This window comes from Neomonachus schauinslandi, chromosome 14 (assembly GCF_002201575.2).
Source record: "Neomonachus schauinslandi chromosome 14, ASM220157v2, whole genome shotgun sequence".
NCBI lineage: Eukaryota > Metazoa > Chordata > Mammalia > Carnivora > Phocidae > Neomonachus > Neomonachus schauinslandi.
The window spans coordinates 45,931-65,739 of NC_058416.1; the positions used below are offsets into that span (position 1 = coordinate 45,931).

General features: G+C 48.7%; 1 protein-coding gene across 1 annotated transcript in view; it reads left to right on the forward strand.

Moving 5' to 3' along the window:
- PARD6G (par-6 family cell polarity regulator gamma) overlaps positions 1-19,430 on the forward strand; it is a gene marked incomplete at its 5' end in the record, with an annotated part of 54,782 nt that extends 35,352 nt beyond the window's left edge. Inside the window, one exon of the mRNA XM_021686181.2 lies at positions 16,810-19,430. Within this exon, the coding sequence (XP_021541856.2) occupies positions 16,810-17,606 (797 nt within the window). The remainder of the gene's footprint in view (positions 1-16,809) is intronic.
- Between the last annotated feature and the right edge of the window lie 379 nt (positions 19,431-19,809).

Consider the following 19,809-nt stretch of genomic DNA (forward strand, 5'->3'; position numbering starts at 1 on the left):
TTCTCATCCTTCCCCTCCCCCATCCCTCCTCCTCCTCTTCCCTCCCCCTCCTCCCCATCCCTCTCCTGTCCCTTCCCATCCTTCCCCTCCCCCATCCTCCTCCCTCCCCCTCCCTCCACCTCCTTCCCCCTCCTCCTCCTGTCCTCTGCCCCCTCCCTCCTTTCATTTTATTTCTAGAATGCTTTTATCCTGAAGCCAGCATCCCTTTGCTTGCACACTTCCTGTAGGGCTTGCCCCCAGGTGACTCTCCTGGGTGACTGAAGTGGGGTTGGGTTAGGGTTAGTGGCTCGTCTTGTGATCCTGATATCAAATCTGGCTGATGAGTGGGCTCTTCTCTTCAAGTCGAGGGAGGGAAAGAGAGCTCGTGGGGTGAGACGCCGAGCCAGCAGCAGCACGAGGCTCAGGTTGCGTAGGAATAGCCTTGGTTCCTGCATCTGTCTGAGCGTGTGGATGGAGCGCCCCATGGATCCTACCCCAGCCCTCACCCTGGCCAGCCCGTGCCTGCCCACAGCGTCCGTCCTGCTGCTGCCCGAGGCCCAGTGCTGCTTTGTAGAGTGTGCAAGCTTGTGCACAAGGCCACTACCGTAACTGCAGATGAAAGCTACCCGAGGTGGTGTTTTCCCACCTTTCTGTGTCTGTGTTTCCCTGTAAGACCCTGGGTGAGGGGGGGTGTGCCGGGCACACTTTCAGGCCCCTGACAGCACACTCCCTCTGATGTGCTCACCGTCCGACCTGGCCGGTCCAGTTTTGGGAATCTTCCTTAAGGAAGAGAGATGTGCACAGCCCCCTACCTCCCTGATATTTGTAAGACTAAAAAGTAAAATCAAACGTCCAACTGCAAGGGATGGCTTAAATAAATTCAAGCAAATTCATATGTTGAGGGCGCCTGGGTGGCTCAGTTGGTTCAGCGACTGCCTTCGGCTCAGGTCATGATCCTGGAGTCCTGGGATCAAGTCCCGCATCGGGCTCCCTGCTCAGCGGGGGGGTCTGCTTCTCCCTCTGACCCTCTTCCCTCTCTTGCTATCTGTCTCTCATCCTCTCTCTCTCAAATAAATAAATAAAATCTTTAAAAAAATGATATTAAAAAAATTCATATGTTGAATCTTATGTCATCCTGAAAAGCATCTCAAAGCACATATTTACTGAGCACATGTTTCTAAACCATGGCATTAATGAGAAAAGCATCACACCAGACACATGGTGTGAGCCCCTCCCCATACACACACAAAAGGGAAACAGCCAAAGGTCAGAAAAATCATCCCAAATTGTGGGGGCAGATGATTTTGTTATGTCATGTATATACACAGCTTAGAAATATAGCCGTGAGCATGTATTGTTTCCGAAATCAGGAGAAAAGAGCAGCCGTGGGGAAAACAGGTGCCCTTCTTGACAAGGACGGCGTCACATTCCACAAGGGGCTGGAGCCAGCAGGGTGTGACCAGCTGGCTGCTCCCACGAGGTGTCCTTCCACGCGAGGGGGTGGCTGTGGCGGGCCGGGTGGTTCGCACGGCAGCAGCCCTGGGTCAGCTTTGGGGGTGCGGAGCGTGGACGGGCGTGGGATCCCCACCTCAGATCACCTGCCGTATTAGCCAGCTCTCAGGCCATCCAGGCCCAGCGCTGCCAGGGGCATGCGGCCGCACGGAGGCCTTCCTTGGTGCCGATGCCCGGGCCCTGCTTTCGGCCACTGTGCCGTCCTGCCAGGCTGGGCTCTTCTGGGCCACGCGTCCCTCTTGTGTGAGTAGGAATGGCTGAGACGCCTTCCATGGGCACCAAGCTCTTTGTCCTCAAGTGCAGGGGAGCCCAGCTCCTTTTCTGTTATTTCTTGATCTAGACTGTGGGTGTTCCTGGTTTCTAGAGACACACAGAATAGCCGAAGCTGAGTGGGACACATGCTGGTTAGGTGGAGCTTGGCTTTATTTTTGCCGGATACACAGCAAGACTGATAACATTCACTTTTGCCCGACAGCCTTTCAGCCCCTACCCGCTGCCCAGACCCCACAACAGATGGGAGGCATGTGTGTGTCCTCCCTGGGAACGGGCACAAGGGGCAGGAGAGCCCCGGGGACCGTGGCCGCTGCTGCCCACCATCATCTGGAGCTGGGAGGCAGGGAGACAGGCCCTAAAGTCCCAGAGGGGGTGGAGGGCGGGCAGGACGCTGAAGTTAAGAAGCTGCCTGGCTGGACCCCAGGCCTCTCTGCCCTCCCGGTCTGCTCCCCCCGGAGGCTGTCCCTGTTTGCAGGGTCTATGGAGCCCACGTGGTCACCCTGTGCCACCGTGCCCTGTCCATGCCTGCAGGCACTTCTCACCCTGGAGTTGGCTCCTGCTCGTCGCAGGTGCAGAAACCACGTGTGGGACCACAGGTTCCTGAGAGCAGGTGGCTCTCAGCCAGTATGCCCTCCGCAGACTCTAAAATCACTGTGTGCTGCCTGAATGGGTGGCCAGGAGGCAAATGGCAAACCGTTTATAGTTCTAAGCTCACAAGTTGGTGTACGTTAATTCAACAAGCAGTTACTCTGTTTTGTACAGTTCAAACTTTGACTTTCCAGTTAGCTCCTGTCTTTGCCAATTATGAAATAAATATTTCAGCATGCCCAAAGGTGCTTTATGAGTGCTGGAGGGGAAGGGTCTCCAGGTTCTGTGATTGCTGAAGGATTTATTGAGGGCCAAGGGCCAAGGGCAGACAGTGTCCCTGCCCTCGGTGGGGGAGCTCAAGGCAGCTCCTTCCTGGGCCCCAAAGTAGCTGCTTAGTGTGATGGGTGAGGGAAGCAAGGTGCTTTCCTTGGGCGTCACCCTGCAGCCGTCCTAAGCCCGCGTGTGGTGAATCCCGAGTGCTGGGCAGAGAGAAACTAGGAGTGGCAGGGAGCAGCTGGGAACTTTTCAGGGCACCAGAGACTGAGCCACACGGGAGGGACGGCGGCCAGGACTGTGTTGTAAGCTTCTCCCCTTGATGGGGGATGGGCTGGGCGCAGGGTAGTGATGGGCTCGCCAGAGTCTTCCAGCAGGCATCCTTCCCAGGTCAGGGAAACTGTGGGCACGGGAAGAGAAGAGAGTCTTGCCTCTGCTTCACCCCGGCAAACTGCGTCTTGTGCTTTATCCCTTGGGTCTGTCTCCGGGCTCCCGGAGCTGCAGATATGCTGAAGGGCATGGGACCTCGGTGGCCTCTTGGGTCCAGACTGGCTCCGAAAGGACAAGATTTAGGTGGCTCCATCGAGGGACAAGAGAAAGTGTATGGTGACTTCTGGACCCCCACAAAGTTTCTGTCTGTCTGACCCTCCCCTCCCGTATCCTGGAAGACTGCTGCGCATTACTAAAAAAGGAAGCTAGGCCTTTACGTTTGCCCGTTTCCTGAAGCACTGAGGTGTTTTCGGTCTCTCGGTGCTGCCTAGCCTGCGGACTGTCCCCATCGTACAAGGGCTGCGTGTGGAAACTCGGGACCCTCTCCCACCCCTGGTTTCTTCCTAGCGCATTGTTGAAAATTGCTGTTGACTGCTGGTTGTCCTGTCTCCAATGCCGGGCTGTGCGCTCTGTGAGGCGGAGGCTTCGTCTGTCCTGGGCACAGTTGTCCTGAGCAGCTGTGGGCACAGAGGGGCAGGTGCTGGTGTGTGAATGACCATCCCCTGGCCTCCAGGGCACACCAGGGCACACCAGGGCCCCCTGATAGGTCCCCAAGGTCCTGGCCCGGCTGAGAACCCCCACATGACCCTGCTCCTTCTTGGCTCTTGTGTGGGGTGCTCACCGGTCCAGGCTGGTGTGCGAGGGTGACATGCAGGTGCATGTGGAGACCTTCATGTGGTTCCTCCCGCCGCTCTACCGCATGTAACCATTAATGCCCCGTTTACTTTTAAAGAAAACGGTTGCACTAAGGGAATGGTTTGTTTTGTGTTTGAACCATTTCATGATGGTTAGCCTTTTATGTTTTCAGGTATTTTAAAATTCGATAGACTTTTTTTCGAACCAGTTTTAGGTTTATAGAAAAATTGAGCAGAAATCACAGCAGGTTCCCATTTACCCCTTCTCCCCACATGCTGCTTTTCTACTATAACATCTCATGTTAATGTGTTCATTTGTTAGACTCGATGAGCCAATATTGATACATCATCAACTAAAGTTCATCATTCACATTAGGGTTCACTGTCGGTATTGTGTTATTCTGTGGGCTTTCCCAAACGCACGATGTCACGTATCCGGCGTAACACTACCTACAGAGGAGACGCACCGCCCTGGAAATACCCCGTGCTCGGCCTGCACCTCCCTCCTCCCCCCCCAGCTCCCGGCCACCACGGGTCTGTACTGTCTCAATGGTTCTGCCTTTTCCAGAACGTCTTAAGTTGGAGTCTTGCAGGACGGAGCCTTTTCAGACTGGCTTCTTGCACTTAGTGAATCGCACTCCAGTTTCCTCTGTGTCTTTTCCATGGCTTGTAGCTCATTTCTGTTTAGTGCTGAGCAATATCCCATTGTCTGGATGCACCACAGTGTATGAATCCATCACCTTCCGAAGGGCGTCTGCAGTTGCTTCCGGGTTTTGACGATTAGGAGTGAAGCTGCTATAAACATCCTTGTGCAAGTTTCTGTGTGGATGTGAGTTCTCAGTTTCTTTGGGTAAAACCAGAGAGTGCATTTGCTGGATCATATGGTGAGAGTATGTTTAGTTTGCCAGAAACCGGCAAACTGTCTTCCACTGTGGTTTGGCTGCACCATTCTGCAATTCCTCGACCTTTCTGTTCATGGTCTCGTTGCTCTAGGTGACTGCACCCACCAGGGGTGCCCCTGCCCCGCATTTCCCAGCACACATATCCCTCCTCCCCTGTGAGGGTCCCTAACGCAGTGCCGCTTCAGAACACATTTCAGTTGAATGGAAAAGGACTCCCCTCTCTACCCTGCTGGTCTAGGGATGCCTCCTCTGCAGCTGCTCCAGAAAAGGAATAGCCCTAACCCCACCTGCGTGCTCCTGGTGAGCTCCCCAGGGGTCTGCAGAAGTGGGGGACAGCCACGGTGTGCTGCTGCCTTTCCACCTGTTGCGACAGAGGGGTGAGCAGGTGGGGCTGCTGACCCAGCCGTTGTTTTTGTCACGGTCTTTCTGTAACAGCAGCAGCAAAGAGAAATAATCTGCTCATCTGCCAGTTAAAATGAGAACGTTTCTAATTTTTTCATCAGAATTCTTAGGCAGCTATATGACTCTTCGCCACCTTGATGCAGAGAGTGAACTCCTTCCCTGAGGTCCGCGGTTAGACCAGCCCCTGCCGCTTGCATCCTGGTCACGGCGTCAGCACGTGCCTGTGATTGTCCTCGGCTTTCCTGGCCAAGGCCGGTGGGCTCACTTGCTTGGTGTGCCTTCCAGGAGTCGGTCCCTGGTAGAAGGAGCAAGGCCTGTCAGCCTGCCCTCATTTGCACCTGTCCCTAAAAAGCTGTGACATCATACATTTTCAAACTAAAGATGAATCTGAGAAGCATTTTCTCACAAAGGAGTCCCCATGTGTGATGTATGTGTTTGACGTGGGTTAAAACAGCTCCTGACTCTGAGCTGGCCTCCTCACCTGCAAGGGGGGGGCTGGGAAGCGGCAGAAACCTGCCTCTTGCAAGGTATTTGGTGCCATCCTCGCAACAGAGCCTGTTGAACTGGACCTGGGCAGAGGGAGAGAGACAGGCAGGAGGGAAAGCAAGCACCTGCACCTGCCTTCATGCTCTGGCTTGCTTGGGGAAAAGCAGGGCCGACAATCTTTCTCCTCCCACTGGAGATCTGCGGAAATAGAGGTAGAGAAAAAAACTATAATTTGACTGAAAATGTGTAATAAGATGGGGGAAGGGCGTGTCGACATTTGCCTGAATCTGCGGACCTCCCTTAGTTGTCCGCTTTGTAGAAAACGTGAGATTTAACATAGTGCTTGATAGAAGCTGTGACAATTCTGCTCTTGTAAAAGGTAATTTAGGAACCAACGTTGGAATTTTAGGAGTGGGATATTCTTTGTAACAAACTTTATTTTTAAGATAATTGGGAATTTTTGACTAATGAAGTGCACACATGATGGTTTTTGGGGAATCTGCACAGAGCTGGACGCTTCCTTCCTGGCGCCTGCCGCCCTGGACACAGAGGGAGTGTGTGCTTTCACGCCTTTGCCGCGGCTCGCTGGAAAGCGGACACATGGTTTGTCCTTTGGGTGCTGGGAAAGGTGGTTCAGGAGAAGCTGTGACCGTCGGCCCACCTCCTCAAGAATCCCATGCTCACTCTCTCTCTTCTCCAGAGGCCCTTTGAACACTCACTGACCAATGCCCAGAGGCTCATCAGCTCTCAGTTTTAACAATCGTTGCCTGTGGTGGAGGTATTCCTTACCTCATCAGCTCCCTTGTTCAGAATCAGCCAGTGAACCAAGGGCATCAGCCACCCCAAGGGCCGAATCCCAGACCCTGTGGTCAGACTTGCATGAGGCCCAGGATCATCAGTCCATTTACAAAGCAGGTCCTCAAAAATGCCCTGAACATACTCATCCTGGGCCACATTCTGGTACTCCTCACCTCCAGCCACAAGTCCCAGATCAGCCACACCCTGAGAAAGAAGGCAGGAGCCCCTAAGCCCTCGGAGCCTGGTGATGGCCTCAGATACAGGCAACTGGCAAAACATTTTTCTGGGTGTGTCTACCAGGGTGTTTCTGGAAGACTGAGTCAAGCAAACCACCCTCTCCCGTGTGGATGGGCCTCATCCAATCCCTGATCCGTCCTGAATGGAACAGGAAGGTGGAGGAAGGGCCGATTCCCTTTTTGCTGGAATGTCAGTGCCCTACTTCTTGGGCTTTGGGGCTTGGTCCACCATTGGCTCCGCTTGGTCCCCAGCTCACTGATGCAGAGTTCTGGGTGAGCCAGTGCATGATAAACCTCTCTCCGTAGGGATCCATAACCTCCCCCCAACACACACGCATCCTATCAGTCTGTTCCTCTGGAGGGCCCGACCAACACACATGTGTTTCAGGGATCTGAGATGCCTCCCTCCTAGAGAGGGGCTCACGCTGGGTGAGGTGTGCAGGTAGCCACTGCCCATCGTGGGGGCCCCTCTCAGGACCCCGTCCCACCCCCTGAGGAGCACTTCTCGGGTCTCTGGACCTGTGCGTGCTGCCCACATATGTGTTTCCCAGTGGACGAGGTGCTCCTGGGAGGGGAACCGTAGCAGAGAACCTACAACAGGAGTGTCCTCTGCTCCTTGCCCCCAGGGGTAGCCATTTGCTTCCTTTGTTTCTACTGACCAGTTTCTACCAAAAAGTAATGAGCCTCCAGTGTGTTGACACTTTGGGTCACCTTTAAATTTGCTAAAACTTTCTTGTAGGTGCTGTTAAATAAATCAGGATAGCTGGACAAACAGGGTTGAGGGTCAGTGTTGGACGTGGGGTCTTGCCAGCATGATAAAGGTCAGAGGTTAGGAGCCCTGGGGCTGTAGGGTCCCTAAAGAAAGGAGGCCACCATGGTGTGGGGAAAGAACCCCCGTCAGCCCCTCGGGATATGTGATGAGGAGGGTCAGTCTGGCCAGAGCATGGCCAGGGCCCGCTGGCTGTGGGTTTTGAAGCCTCGCGCCCACATTCCCGACCCTTGTGCACAGCCCTGCCGCCCCCAAGGTCACTGAGGACAGAGACGCATTTTGTAAATCGGCACGCGCTTGGTGGCTGTAAGAAGCAGGAACAGGCTGAAGTGGGCAGGAGTCTTCCCCACTCCTATGATAATCTCTACTGAGGACATTTAACAGAAAATTGAAAACATTGTTTTGTTTTTAAATACTAAACTGGCACTGAGCAGTTGTGTTTTCTTATCTTGCAACTAAGGACATCTCATGATGGAAGGGGCGGGTCCAGCGCCACGCCCTGAACAGGGAGGTTGTAATTAATTGCTTACAGTGGAAACTTGCTGGTCTTTAGATTCAAATGGAGGGGGAGTATGTGTAAGTGTGTGCATGTAACTGGATAATACCAACGTTCAGTTTAAACATTTATCTGGTAGGGTTAGAATACTTCATCACTGAAAACAGGTTAACAACCTTGTGTTGAAACACTACAACGTACAATATGTTGTTCAAGGAAAAGTGTCAAAACCAAAATTGTGTACAAAAAAGGATGATTAAGGAACTCAAACTGCCAACTTCATGCTGATATGCTTTTTGCATGGAATAGTGTTTTGAACAAAAAAATTGTAGTGTATTATTTGGAAGTACAAGCTGGCTTTTGTTAAAGTAACTTTCTAACTTGCAGTCAGGTAAATATGAAAAATAGTTGGCATTTCTGTACATGAATTGCTAGAAAGAACAGCTCTAAGGAACTGGAAAGTCTCCCATTGACTGAGAACCCTAGGAATGCTAATGATTCACCCTTGCTGAGACAACAAAGCCCCCTGGCCTTCCCGCCAGCCTCCTGCCCATCTCCAAACAACCTAATTCCAGAACTTCCCACCACGATGAGGAGTCCTCCTGGTGCCCCCCAGGCTGTGGAGTGGGTCGGGTCAGCAGCGTCTGCCACGCACAGATGCCCCCGGACTGTGCTGCCTCGTTGGCACAATGAAGCGGGGTTTCCCAGACATGGGGCTGGGACTGCCGGACGTATGTTATTTGAGGTGGATGCAGCGGATAGCAGAAACACAGTAGTTAATGACCGGTGCCAACCTGCCCAGATGGCCTCGGGGAGCTGGGCGGTATTGTGGGGGGGGGGCACTGCTGGCAGGCCTGCCTTCATTTTAGAGGGGAAACACACCAGAAGACTCAGCATTTGTTTACAAGTCCAGATGGCAACAGAGTGGTAGCTTTGTCACTCAGGAAATAAGTGAAAATGATAAATGATAATGTTTTCTGGCAGCTTCCTAGAGGTTAGCAATTCAACACTCTTTTTAAAAAAGCATTTATTAAAATGTGAAGTTGGCTGGGATTATACTTTATATTGTTGTCAGGTGGGTAAACAAGGCTCCCTCGCACCCAGTCATGTATTAGGGTCCAAGAAGGCCCAGAACCCAACACTCAGACATAATGTTAGTGAAGAACAATATGGACCCTACAAAAAAATACTCAAATATGAAAGTTTTATAAGCTATATAGCCCTTTAGACAAGAAGAGAAAATATCATGGGGCGCGGGGGAATGCCCCTTGAAGTTTGACAGGTTTCAACTCCAAGGAAGAGAGAACACGTGTTAGCAGTCTTTTGGACTTGGTGTGGCAGGGAGTTGGGATGGCCTCATGAGCACATAACGCAGATGGGGAGGAGAGGCCCTGGTGGATCTGGAAGATATGCTTTGCAGGTTAAGTACTGGCGAAACAGAGATTATAAGCGAGCCCTTGGCCCTTCTCCTTTGGGTCCTTGGTCCTTGGTCCTTCTCCATTGGGTCCCTGGCCCTTCCCCAGGTCCTGGGCCATTGGTGCTTTGCCGTGCCCTCATCTGTGCTCCAAGGGCCCAGGACCTGGGGAAGGGCCAGGGACCCAATGGAGAAGGACCAAGGACCCAATGGAGAAGGACCAAGGGCCAAGGACCAAGGACCCAAAGGAGAAGGGCCAAGGACTCAACGGAGAAGGTCCATCCTGTCACTTACTAACCAAAAATAAGTAAGAATGGGGCGCCTGGGTGGCTCAGTCATTAAGCGCCTGCCTTCGGCTCAGGTCATGATCCCAGCGTCCTGGGATCGAGCCCTGCATCAGGCTCCCTGCTCGGCAGGAAGCCTGCTTCTCCCTCTTCCACTCCCCCTGCTTGTGTTCCTCTCTCACTGTGTCTCTCTCTGTCAAATAAATAAATAAAATCTTTAAAAAAATAATAATAATAAGTAAGAGTGATTCACTTCCTCTACCGAGGACCAAACACATCTTCAGTTACATCGAACTGCTAGTTGCAAACACTTTCATTCATGGGTGCTTATTTCTGATTAACCTAGAAAAGGAATGGAGTCTCTGATTTACAGGTGAAAGACAGAACATACCTGGACCATTTTCAGGAACTCAACTGGGTAAGTGCAGGGCGTCCTGCCCCCATGAAAGCTCCTGGCTCCTGATGCCTGGAGCCCTGCTGGGGTTGACTCCCTCTGCAGGAACGATGGGAGCACAGAGACACGAGTGTGGCCGGGTAGGAGTGTCCCTGCACTGGCCTCCCCTGACCGTGCTCCTGGAGCCAACGAGGGCATACCTCACTCTCAAGTGGCCCCAGGGCTTCCCATTCCCAGCACAAATGGTTTTGCTCATAATACTAATATACATCTTTCCCTGGTCAGATGTAATCAGTTATAAAAATCCATGCTGTGGTCACTGGCTGCCCCCTCCCTGAGCCCACCCAGGGGACACCAGGGGACAAGGCTGGAGTGTAGGGGATGGCACATAATGCTGTCCCCCGGAGAATTTTATGGATTTTGTTCAGGTTTTCTTATTGTGGCAAAATGCCCATAAAATTTACCATGTTCACCATTTTTGAGTGTAGGATTCAGTGGAATGAAACACCTCTCTGGTTGTGCTGCCATCACCACGATGCACCTGCTCTTTTCATCCTGAAAAACTAAAACTCTGTCCCCATGAAACACGAACCCGCCTGCCCAGCGCCACCCCCCTGCTGTGAGTGTGACGGGGACTCCTCAGGACTTCGTCCGCGTGGAACCGGCAGTACTTGTCTTTTTGTGACGGGCTCGTGTCCCTGAGCACAGTGTCCTCCAGTTTCACCCATGATGTCGCAGGCATCAGAACACCCTTTCAAAGGCTGAGCAATATTCCATGTGTGGATAGTATTTTTGCACCACTGATCATAAGGAATATTGGTCTGTGCAGTTTTTGCCCTTGGGGTATCTTTGTCTGGCTTTGGTATCAGGGTAATGCTGGCCTTAGAATTAATTAAGAAGTGTTCTCTTTTCTTTGAATTTTTGGAAAAGTTTGAGAAGGACTGGTATTAATTCTTCTTTAAATGTTTGGCAGAATTCACCAGTGAAGCCCTCAGATCCAGGGCTGTTCTTTGTTGAGAGATCATTGCTCACTGATTCAATCTCCTTTCTAGTTATAGATCTAGTCAATTTTTTATTTCTTCATGAGTCAGTCTTGGTAGGTTTTGTGTTTCTAGAGATTTGTCAATTTCATTTAGGCTATCCAATTTATTGGCATGCAATTATTCATAGTGCTTTCTTAAAATCCATTTTATTTCTGTAGAAATGATAGTAATGTCCCCACTTTTATTTCTGATTTTAGTAATTTGAGTCTTCTCTTTTTCTTAGTTCATTTAGTTAAAGGTTTGTCAATATTGTTGATCTTTTTGAAGAAACAACTTTTTGTTTCATTGATTTTTCTCTACTGTTTTTCTATTCTGTACTTCTTATATCTCTGCCCTAATCTTTACTATTCCCTTCCTTCTGGTAGCTTTGAATTTAGTTTGTTCTTATTTTTCTAGTCCCTTAAGTTGTAAAGTTGTTGATTTGAAATCTTTCTTGGTTTTAATGTAAGCATGTATAGCTATAAAATTCCTTTTTACACTGCCTTTGCTGCATTCCATAAGTTTTGGTATGATATGTTTTTGTTTTCATTCATCTCTAAGTATTTTCTAATTTCCCTGTGATTTCTTCTTTGATCCATTGGTTGTTATAAAGTGGTGTTCAGTTTTCACATTTTGGTGAATGTTCCAGTTCTCTTTATGTTATTGATTTCTACTTCATCATGTTGTGGTCCAAGAATATACTTTGCATGAAAGATATTTATCTTTTAACATCTATTGAGGCTTAATTTGTGGCCAATATTTGGTCCATTTTGGTCCCGGGGTCCTGGGATCGGGCCCCGCATCAGGCTCCCTGCTCAGCAGGAAGCCTGCTTCTCTCTCTCCCACTCCCCCTGCTCGTGTTCCCTCTCTCGCTGTGTCTCTGTCAAATAAGTAAATAAAATCTTAAAATAAAATAAAATAAATAAAATGTTTAGTAGAATTCACCTGTGCCATCTGGCCCTGGACTTTATTGTTTGTCAGGATTTTGATTACGAATTCAATTTCATTACTAGTAATCAGTCTGTTCAGATTTTCTATTTCTTCCTGATTCAGTCTTAGAAGATTGTATGTTTCTAGGAATTTATCCATTCTTCTAGTTGTCCAATTTGTTGGTATATAACTTTTCATAGCAATCTCTCATAATCTTTTGGATTTCTGTGATGTCAGTTTTAAATTCTCTCATTTCTGATTTTATTTACTTGGGTCTCTCTTTTTTTCTTGATGAGTCTGGCTAAAGGTTTGTCAATTTTGTTTATCTTATCAAAGAACCAGCTCTTAGTTTCATTGATCTTTTCTATTGTCTTTTTGGTCTCTACTTCATTTATTTTCACTCCCATCTTTATTACTTCCTTCCTTGTACTAATTTTGGGCTTTGTTTTTTTATAGTCTTTTTTAGGTGTAGGTTTAGACTGTTGGAGACTTTTCTTGTTTCTTGAGGTAGGCCCATATCTATAAACTTCCCTCTTAGAACTGCTTTTGCTGCATCCTAAAGAATTTGAACTACTGTGTTTCCATTTTCATTTGTCTCCAAGAACTTTTTTTATTTCCTCTTTGATTTCTTTGTTGACCCTTTGTTTGTAGCATGTTGCTTAGCCTTTACATGTTTGTGGTTTGTTCCAGATTTTCTTGCATTTGATTTCTAGTAATACCATAGTGGTCAGAAAAGATGCTTGATATGATTTCAATCTTCTTAAATTTATTGAGACTTGTTTTGTGACCTACTGTGACCTATCCTGGAGAATGAACCATGTGTGGTTGATAAGAATGTGTATGCTGCTGCTTTGGGATGGAATGTTCTGCATATATCTAATAGGTCCATCTGGTCTAATGTGGCATTCACAGCCACCATTTCCTTATTGATTTACTGTCTGGAATATCTATCCATTGATGCAAGTGGAGTGCTAAAGTCCCCTACTATTATTATAGTACTGTCAGTTTCCCCCTTTAAGGTATGTTAACATTTGCTTTATGTATTTAGTTGTTTCAGGTTGCATGCATATTTATGATTGTTATATCCTCTTTTTGGATTGATCCTTTTATCATTATATAATGCCCTTCTTTGTCTTGTTACAGTCTTTGTTTTAAAAGTCTAGTCTGTCCAATATAAGTATGGCTACCCCAGATCGCTTTTTTTGCTTCCATTGGCATGGGATATCTTTTTCCATCCCTTCATTTTTGATCTGTGTGTGTCTTTAAATCTGAAGTGAGTCTCTTTATAGGCAGCATATAGATGGATCTTGTTTATTTATCCATTCACCCCATGTCTTTTGATTGGAGCATTTAATTATCAATAGGTTATGTACTTATTGCCATTTTGTTCATTGTTTTCTGGTTTTTGTAGTTCTCTGTTCCTCTCTTCTTCTCTTGCTCTCTTCCCTTGTGATTTGATGACTTTCTTTAGTGTTATGCTTGGATTCCTTTCTATTTTTTTGCATATCTATTTATAGGTTTTTGGTTTGGTTATCATGAGATTCATATAAAACATATATACAACATCTATATTAAGTTGATGGTTGCTTAAGTTCAAATACGCTCTGAAAGCATACTTTACTTCTCTACAATTTATGACATATTTTACTTTTTTGTGTATCCCTTAATTTTTATAGATATAATTGATTTTACTACCTTTGTCTTTTAATATTCACACTAGTTTTGTAAGTGATTGATCTACTACCTTTACTATATGTTTGCTTTTATCTGTGAAATTTTTCCCTTTCATAATTTTTGTATTTCTAGTTATGGCCTTCTCTTTTCTGCTTAAAGAAGTCCCCTTAACATTTCTTATAAGACCAGCTTAGTGGTTATGAACTCTTGATTTTCGTTTGTCTGGGAAACTCTCTCTCTCCTTTAGTTCTGAATGATAGCCTTGCTGGATAGAGTATTCTTATAAGTTTTTTTCCTTTCAGCACTTTGACTATGTCATGTTACTCCTTTCTAGCCTGCAGAGTTTCTGCTGAAATATCAACTGATAGCTTAATAGGGTTCCCTTTGTATGTAGCTATTAGTTTTTCTCTTACTGCTTTTAAGATTCTCTCTTTAACATTGCCATTTTGATTATTATATGTCTTGGTATGCACCTCCTTGGGTTCATCTTGTTTGGGGCTCTCTGTGTTTCCTGGACCTGGATCCCTTTCCTTCCTCAGATTAGGGAAGTTTTCAGTTGCTATTTCTTTAAATAGGTTTTCTGTCCCTTTCTCTATCTCCTCTCCCTCTAAGACCCCATGCTGTGAATATTAGACACTTAATGTTGTCCCGGAGGTCCTTTAACCAGTCTCATCTTTCAATTCTTTTTTCTTTTTTTTGTTCAGCATGGGTGCTTTCCATGTCTGTCTTCCAGACCACTGATCCATTCTGCATCCTCTAATCTGCTATTCATTTTCTCTGATGTGATTTTCATTATAATTATCTCATTATTGAAGTTCTCAGAGTTCATCCACTCTTCTTTCAAGTCTGGTAAGTATCTTTATGACCATTACTTTGTATTCTTTATCAGGTAGGTTGTTTCTCTCCATTTCTTTAGGTCTTTTTCTGAGGTTTTGCCTGATTCTGTGTTTATTTCTATGTATTAAGTCCTCCAGCTATATCTTCTGGTCTTGAAAGTAGTAGCCTCACATAAAAGGTGTCCTTTGGGGCCACAGTCCCCTCTGGTCATCAGAAGCATGTGCTTCAAGGTTGTCCCCTGTGTGGCCTGCATGCCCCCTCTTGTTATGACTGGGCCATGACTGCTGGAGCATGCTGATAGGTGGAGCTGACCCCCCTCCTTGGGGCAAGAGTCCCTCTGGAGGGGTGTCAGTCCCAGTTGGGGGCTACCCCCTGGGTGTGGCAGGTGGGGGCTGCTCTGGAGGGGTGCCTGCCAGGGCAGGTGAAGCAGTCCTAGCAGGTTAGATGGAGAGTGCCAGAAGTGGTGCCTGGCCAGCTAGGTGGAAGGAGGGCAAGAACAGAAGTGCCCATCAGCACTTCCATTCCCAGAGAAAGCTCCTACAGATCCCTGCCCCTCCAGCACATGCCCTAAAATTTGTCAGTACATCTCAGGCACTTTTCAAACTGCTGCCTCTGGAGCCAAGCGATACAGTACACTAACCCTTTAAGAGCAGAGTCTCAATTTCCTCTGGCCCTTGCTCTCCTGGAACTGGGCCCCACTGGTTTTTAAAGCTCCCAGGGTTAAGCCTTGCTGATTGGCAGAGCTAGACATTACGGGGGCTTACTTCCTGGTGCAGGTCCCTAGTGCCGGGGGTACCCATGGGGCTTGATCACCTCAGTCCTCAGGGAGGACCTCTGCCCCTGTGATATCCCTCCCACTTGTGGGTCGTGTGCCAGGAATGTGTTTCCTGACTCAGTCTTTGTTCCTCCTACCCTTCTTGGTGTGGCTTTTTCTTTCTGTCCTTGGCTGTGGAAGACCTGTTCCGCTGGCCTCAGGTTGTTCTCAGATTGAGTTGCTTTCTATGTGGTGGATGCCCTGGTGTGTCCCTGGGAGGAGGTGAGCTCGGGATCCTCCTACTCCACCATCTTACCCCACTGTCTCAAGGCATTTGTGTTAAAGTCTGTCTAGTAGATCTGACCCCAGGTCTTTTTTAGGGACAGATTCTGTTGAGTTCTCTTTTTCCTTTCAGTGGGCCAGACTCTCCTGTTTCCTTCTGTGCTTGTGATTTTTTGGCTGACCACCGGACATTCGAATCTCATGACGTGGTAACTCTGGAAATCAGATTCTCCCCCTTCCCCAGGGTTTGCTGTTTGGTTGTCATCGTTCTTCTGATGGTTGCGGGCTGTCTCTGTGCCGAGGACCAGCCTGAGGTGTAAACTGAATGTCTTCTCAGGTCTTTTCTGAGCCTTTCCTTGGGCACGCGCGGTCCCTTCCTAATTTCCCACGTATGCAGCTCTTTTTGAATGTCCTACTGTGTGGCTCCCAAAAGGGGAAAAGTGAGAAGCAAAAGGGGGACAAGGGGGCCCTCGCCCTTCCAACGCCCTTGGAGTCACTGGAGCTGGAGGGCCGACAGCAACGGCCGCCAGGCTCTGTGTCTGCACCTGTGTGATCAGAAGCAGCCGGCGGTGGTCAGAGCTTAGACCCCTGCTCTTTGGAGGACGGGGTGCTTCTTGCCCACCTGGCGTCTGCAGGCTGCCCCAGAAGCACGTGCACGGCTGCCTGCCACACGGCTGGGTAGCTGCTCTGTGCTGGGAGCTAGAAGAGACCCAAACTGACTACTTCTCCTGGACAGCTGCAAGCCTTCAGCCGACTCTGCAGTCCCCAGATAGTCCCATCAGACAGATTCTGCCGTGTGGTCGTTGCCCGGTGGGGAGAGATTCCTGGGGCTCCCTGCTCTGCCCTCTTCCCAGGATCCAATCAGGCACTTTTAAACGTTCCATTGTTGTTAATCCTCTTTATTGCAGTTTCTTATTTCTGCCTCTCCACCTTTCAGTCATTTTGTCAGTGGCCTGTGGGTGGTTCTGGAGAGTTCCAGAGAGCTAACTTTAGGGAGGCAGTTGCACTTGAACTATTGGGGCCAGGTCAATGGATGCCAGCATTATTTGCGGACTCAGTGAAACAACTCAGAAAGTTACTCCAGTATATCCTCCTAGAGGTGGAGACTTCCCCAAAAAGTGAGGTGTGATGTAACAAACTGGTAACTCCTAGGCATGTGCGTGAGACTCGTAGGGAATTAGCTGAAAGACGTGATGCGATTGTGGGGCGCACTGCTCAGGGTTTCGCAGGATCCTGGGGCCCGCCGGAGGAGCAGATGACCCGTCAGCAGCAGAGGGGCTTTGCCAGGTAGGGGCAGCCTCAGCGCGCACGCGTTGCGGTGCCTTCGGTGCTTTCCCACACCTGTGGCTCCTGTCCTGACTGTCCCCTCTGCTGTTTCAGAGGAGGCGGAGCACTGCAGCTTCGGGGCCGGCTCGCTGTCCCGCCGGAGGAAGGCACTGGCGCTGCGGGAGGACGGCCCCCGCAGGCGCGCACACCTGCACATCGGCCTGCCGCACGACTTCCGCCCCGTGTCCTCCATCATCGACGTGGACATCCTGCCCGAGACGCACCGCCGCGTGAGGCTGTACAGGCATGGCTGCCAGAAGCCCCTGGGCTTCTACATCCGTGACGGCACGAGCGTGCGCGTCGCCCCGCAGGGGCTGGAGAAGGTGCCCGGCATCTTCATCTCGCGCATGGTGCCGGGCGGTCTGGCCGAGAGCACAGGGCTGCTGGCCGTGGACGACGAGGTCCTGGAGGTGAACGGCATCGAGGTGGCCGGGAAGACGCTGGACCAGGTCACGGACATGATGATCGCCAACAGCCACAACCTCATCGTCACGGTCAAGCCGGCCAACCAGAGGAACAACGTGGTGCGCGGTAGCCGCGCTTCGGGCAGCTCGGGCCGCTCCTCGGACAGCGCGGCCAGCCGCCACAGCCTGCCCGCCGCCCCCGCGCTGCTGCACCTGCAGCCCGACGACGCCGACAGCGACGACGAGCCCGACGTGGTGCTCGAGGGCGTCCTGGAGCCGCGGCCGGGGCCCAGGCCGCCGCCGCCACCGGGCAGCCAGGCGCGGGTCAACGGCGCGGGCCCGGCGCACCGGCTGCTCAGCTCCCTGCGCGCAGACCCGCGCCAGAGCCTGGCCCTGCCGCTGCCCCCGGGCGCCGTGGAGGAGCACGGCCCGGCCGTCACGCTGTAGGCCCACGGACGCCCCTGCGAGACGCTTGTCAGGTGGAGTCCGGGCTGAAGATCAGGACGGGAACGAAGACTTCCCCCCTTTGTTTTGATTCTCCCACACCCCGTGCTTGACTCGAACTTACGGATAGAAAATACAGATGCTATTTTTATAGACTTTCTCCACAGAACATAAAGTGCACACGCCTGCAGTCCGTGCCCAGCCAGACACACGTCCCGGCACTTCCGTGACCAAGTGCAGAAAATGTTGCAGTTTCAAGAATACTTTTATAAGTGAAGCTTTAAAAGACAGTACATCGCGTTTTTAATGTGACTCCTGCAGACGCAGCCAGTTTTCACTGAGCTCTACTGCCTTGCACGCTCCGCTGATGGGCAGGACGGCACCCGAACCTACAAGACGTATGACTGTAGGCCATGAATTTCAAATTTCCACATTGCTGATAGCTGTATTTCAGATAGCCGGGGGGGGGGTTGGACTCCCAAACATCCCTGGGGAAAAAGAGCTGGCCTGAATCAGTCAGGGCCTCGCGGGCAGGCGGTCAGAGGGCAAATGCCGGCTCTGCTGCATTGGAAGGTGATGCTCAGCAATACTTTTGTGACCAAAGCCAATATTTACTCTGTCTTTTCCTGTGGACTGATTGAATCTGAGGGCAATTTTTGAAATATTATCAGCAGAAAGGATGGATAAGCCTACCACACACCTCCAGCCAGGCCTTTGAAAGCTCATATTCATTTGGATGTATAGTTTCTGTTATCTTTGTTTTTAAATAACAAGTCACCTGGAACTTGATTTTTAACACAGAATGAATTCATTGTCACTTCCCCTTGATCTTCCAGCAATATTTATATATTTAGTAATTTTAAAAGTTTATTCATGTTTGATCCAATTTTATATGAAGTCTATTTTGCTTGAATCCAATATCGAGGAGAAAATTACACTTATACTTGGAGAACTAAACTTTGACCAAATAAAGCTTTCGTATAAATACAGGTAAAAATATTTTTCTAGGATGCCTTTCCTGGGAGAGTACACAGCTGCTTCTCCTGTGGTCCAGCACCCCCTGCTGGTCAGTGGCAAAACTGTCCTGATTTATGGCCGCTAACAAATGGAAAACAGTACCTCAACATCTTCATTTTTCCTGAATTCATTAAGTGTAAAAGCCAATTATTTTTCTTTCTTTTGGAAACTATTTATTGGGCAGAAATAGTTTTTATTGAGTAGTTATGGTCTCCTGCACCTATGTTTGATTTTGTTATTTGTACGCCAGCCTCGCTGTTGGTTTTGTTCCTAAGCACAGGGAAGACCAAAGGTGCTCTCCCTTTGAGGTCTGGGGTGAGAGTCCAAATACACCCAAATTTATGGGCTCCAGTGAACTATATGAGCATCTTTTCTGGCACACAAGCAGTCAGAAGTGTTTTGTTTTGTTTTGTTTTTTACTACAATAAGTATTATAGAACCAAAACTCTAATGCTAGTTACTATCACAAATGAAATGTTCTTTTACTAAGTTATTGCTGGTTATTGAATATCTTGTTGAGTAACTGGATCTGTTACCAAGAAGGAAAGTTATATTTCTTACCATGTTTAAGTTAAGCAAATGTGAATAATTTTTTAGTCAAAAGGAAAAAAAGCCTCCTCTGAAACTTCTATGCTGTTGTTCATAATTTTAGGAATTCTGAATTTCTTGGAACAGCTGCTTGAGTGTATTTTTGTACCCATATCTTTACTTCTGCCATTTTCTCCCTAAACAAAAAAAAACTATGTTGTATTACACATTAAAGTTTTCTTGGTTTTATATATCAAAGAATAAAAACTTTTTCTTTGCATTTAATATTTTTCACTTGTGTTCTAAATACTGGAGAGATTAGCAGTGTTAGTGATGAGCAGAAACTTGCCACTCAGAATGGAATGCCTCTAATATTTACCAAGTGCCTGTCATGTGCCATATTTTTTCACTTAATCGTCACTCGTGCTCCATGAGGCAAGTAGCATTATCCCTATTTTACAGATGAGAAAATGGGCTCAAACCCAAACAGGTAGTAGGTCATTTCAAATAACTAAATTATAGTTGTATTTGATGGGAGATGATGTGTCTTAGGTCTAGAAACTTCTTTTTAAGTCCTTTGGAAAAAGGTTTTCTAAATACTTACTATACAGCTCTTCCTAAATATACCCAGGTTTGCAGAATTGTCATTCATGCTTTCTCA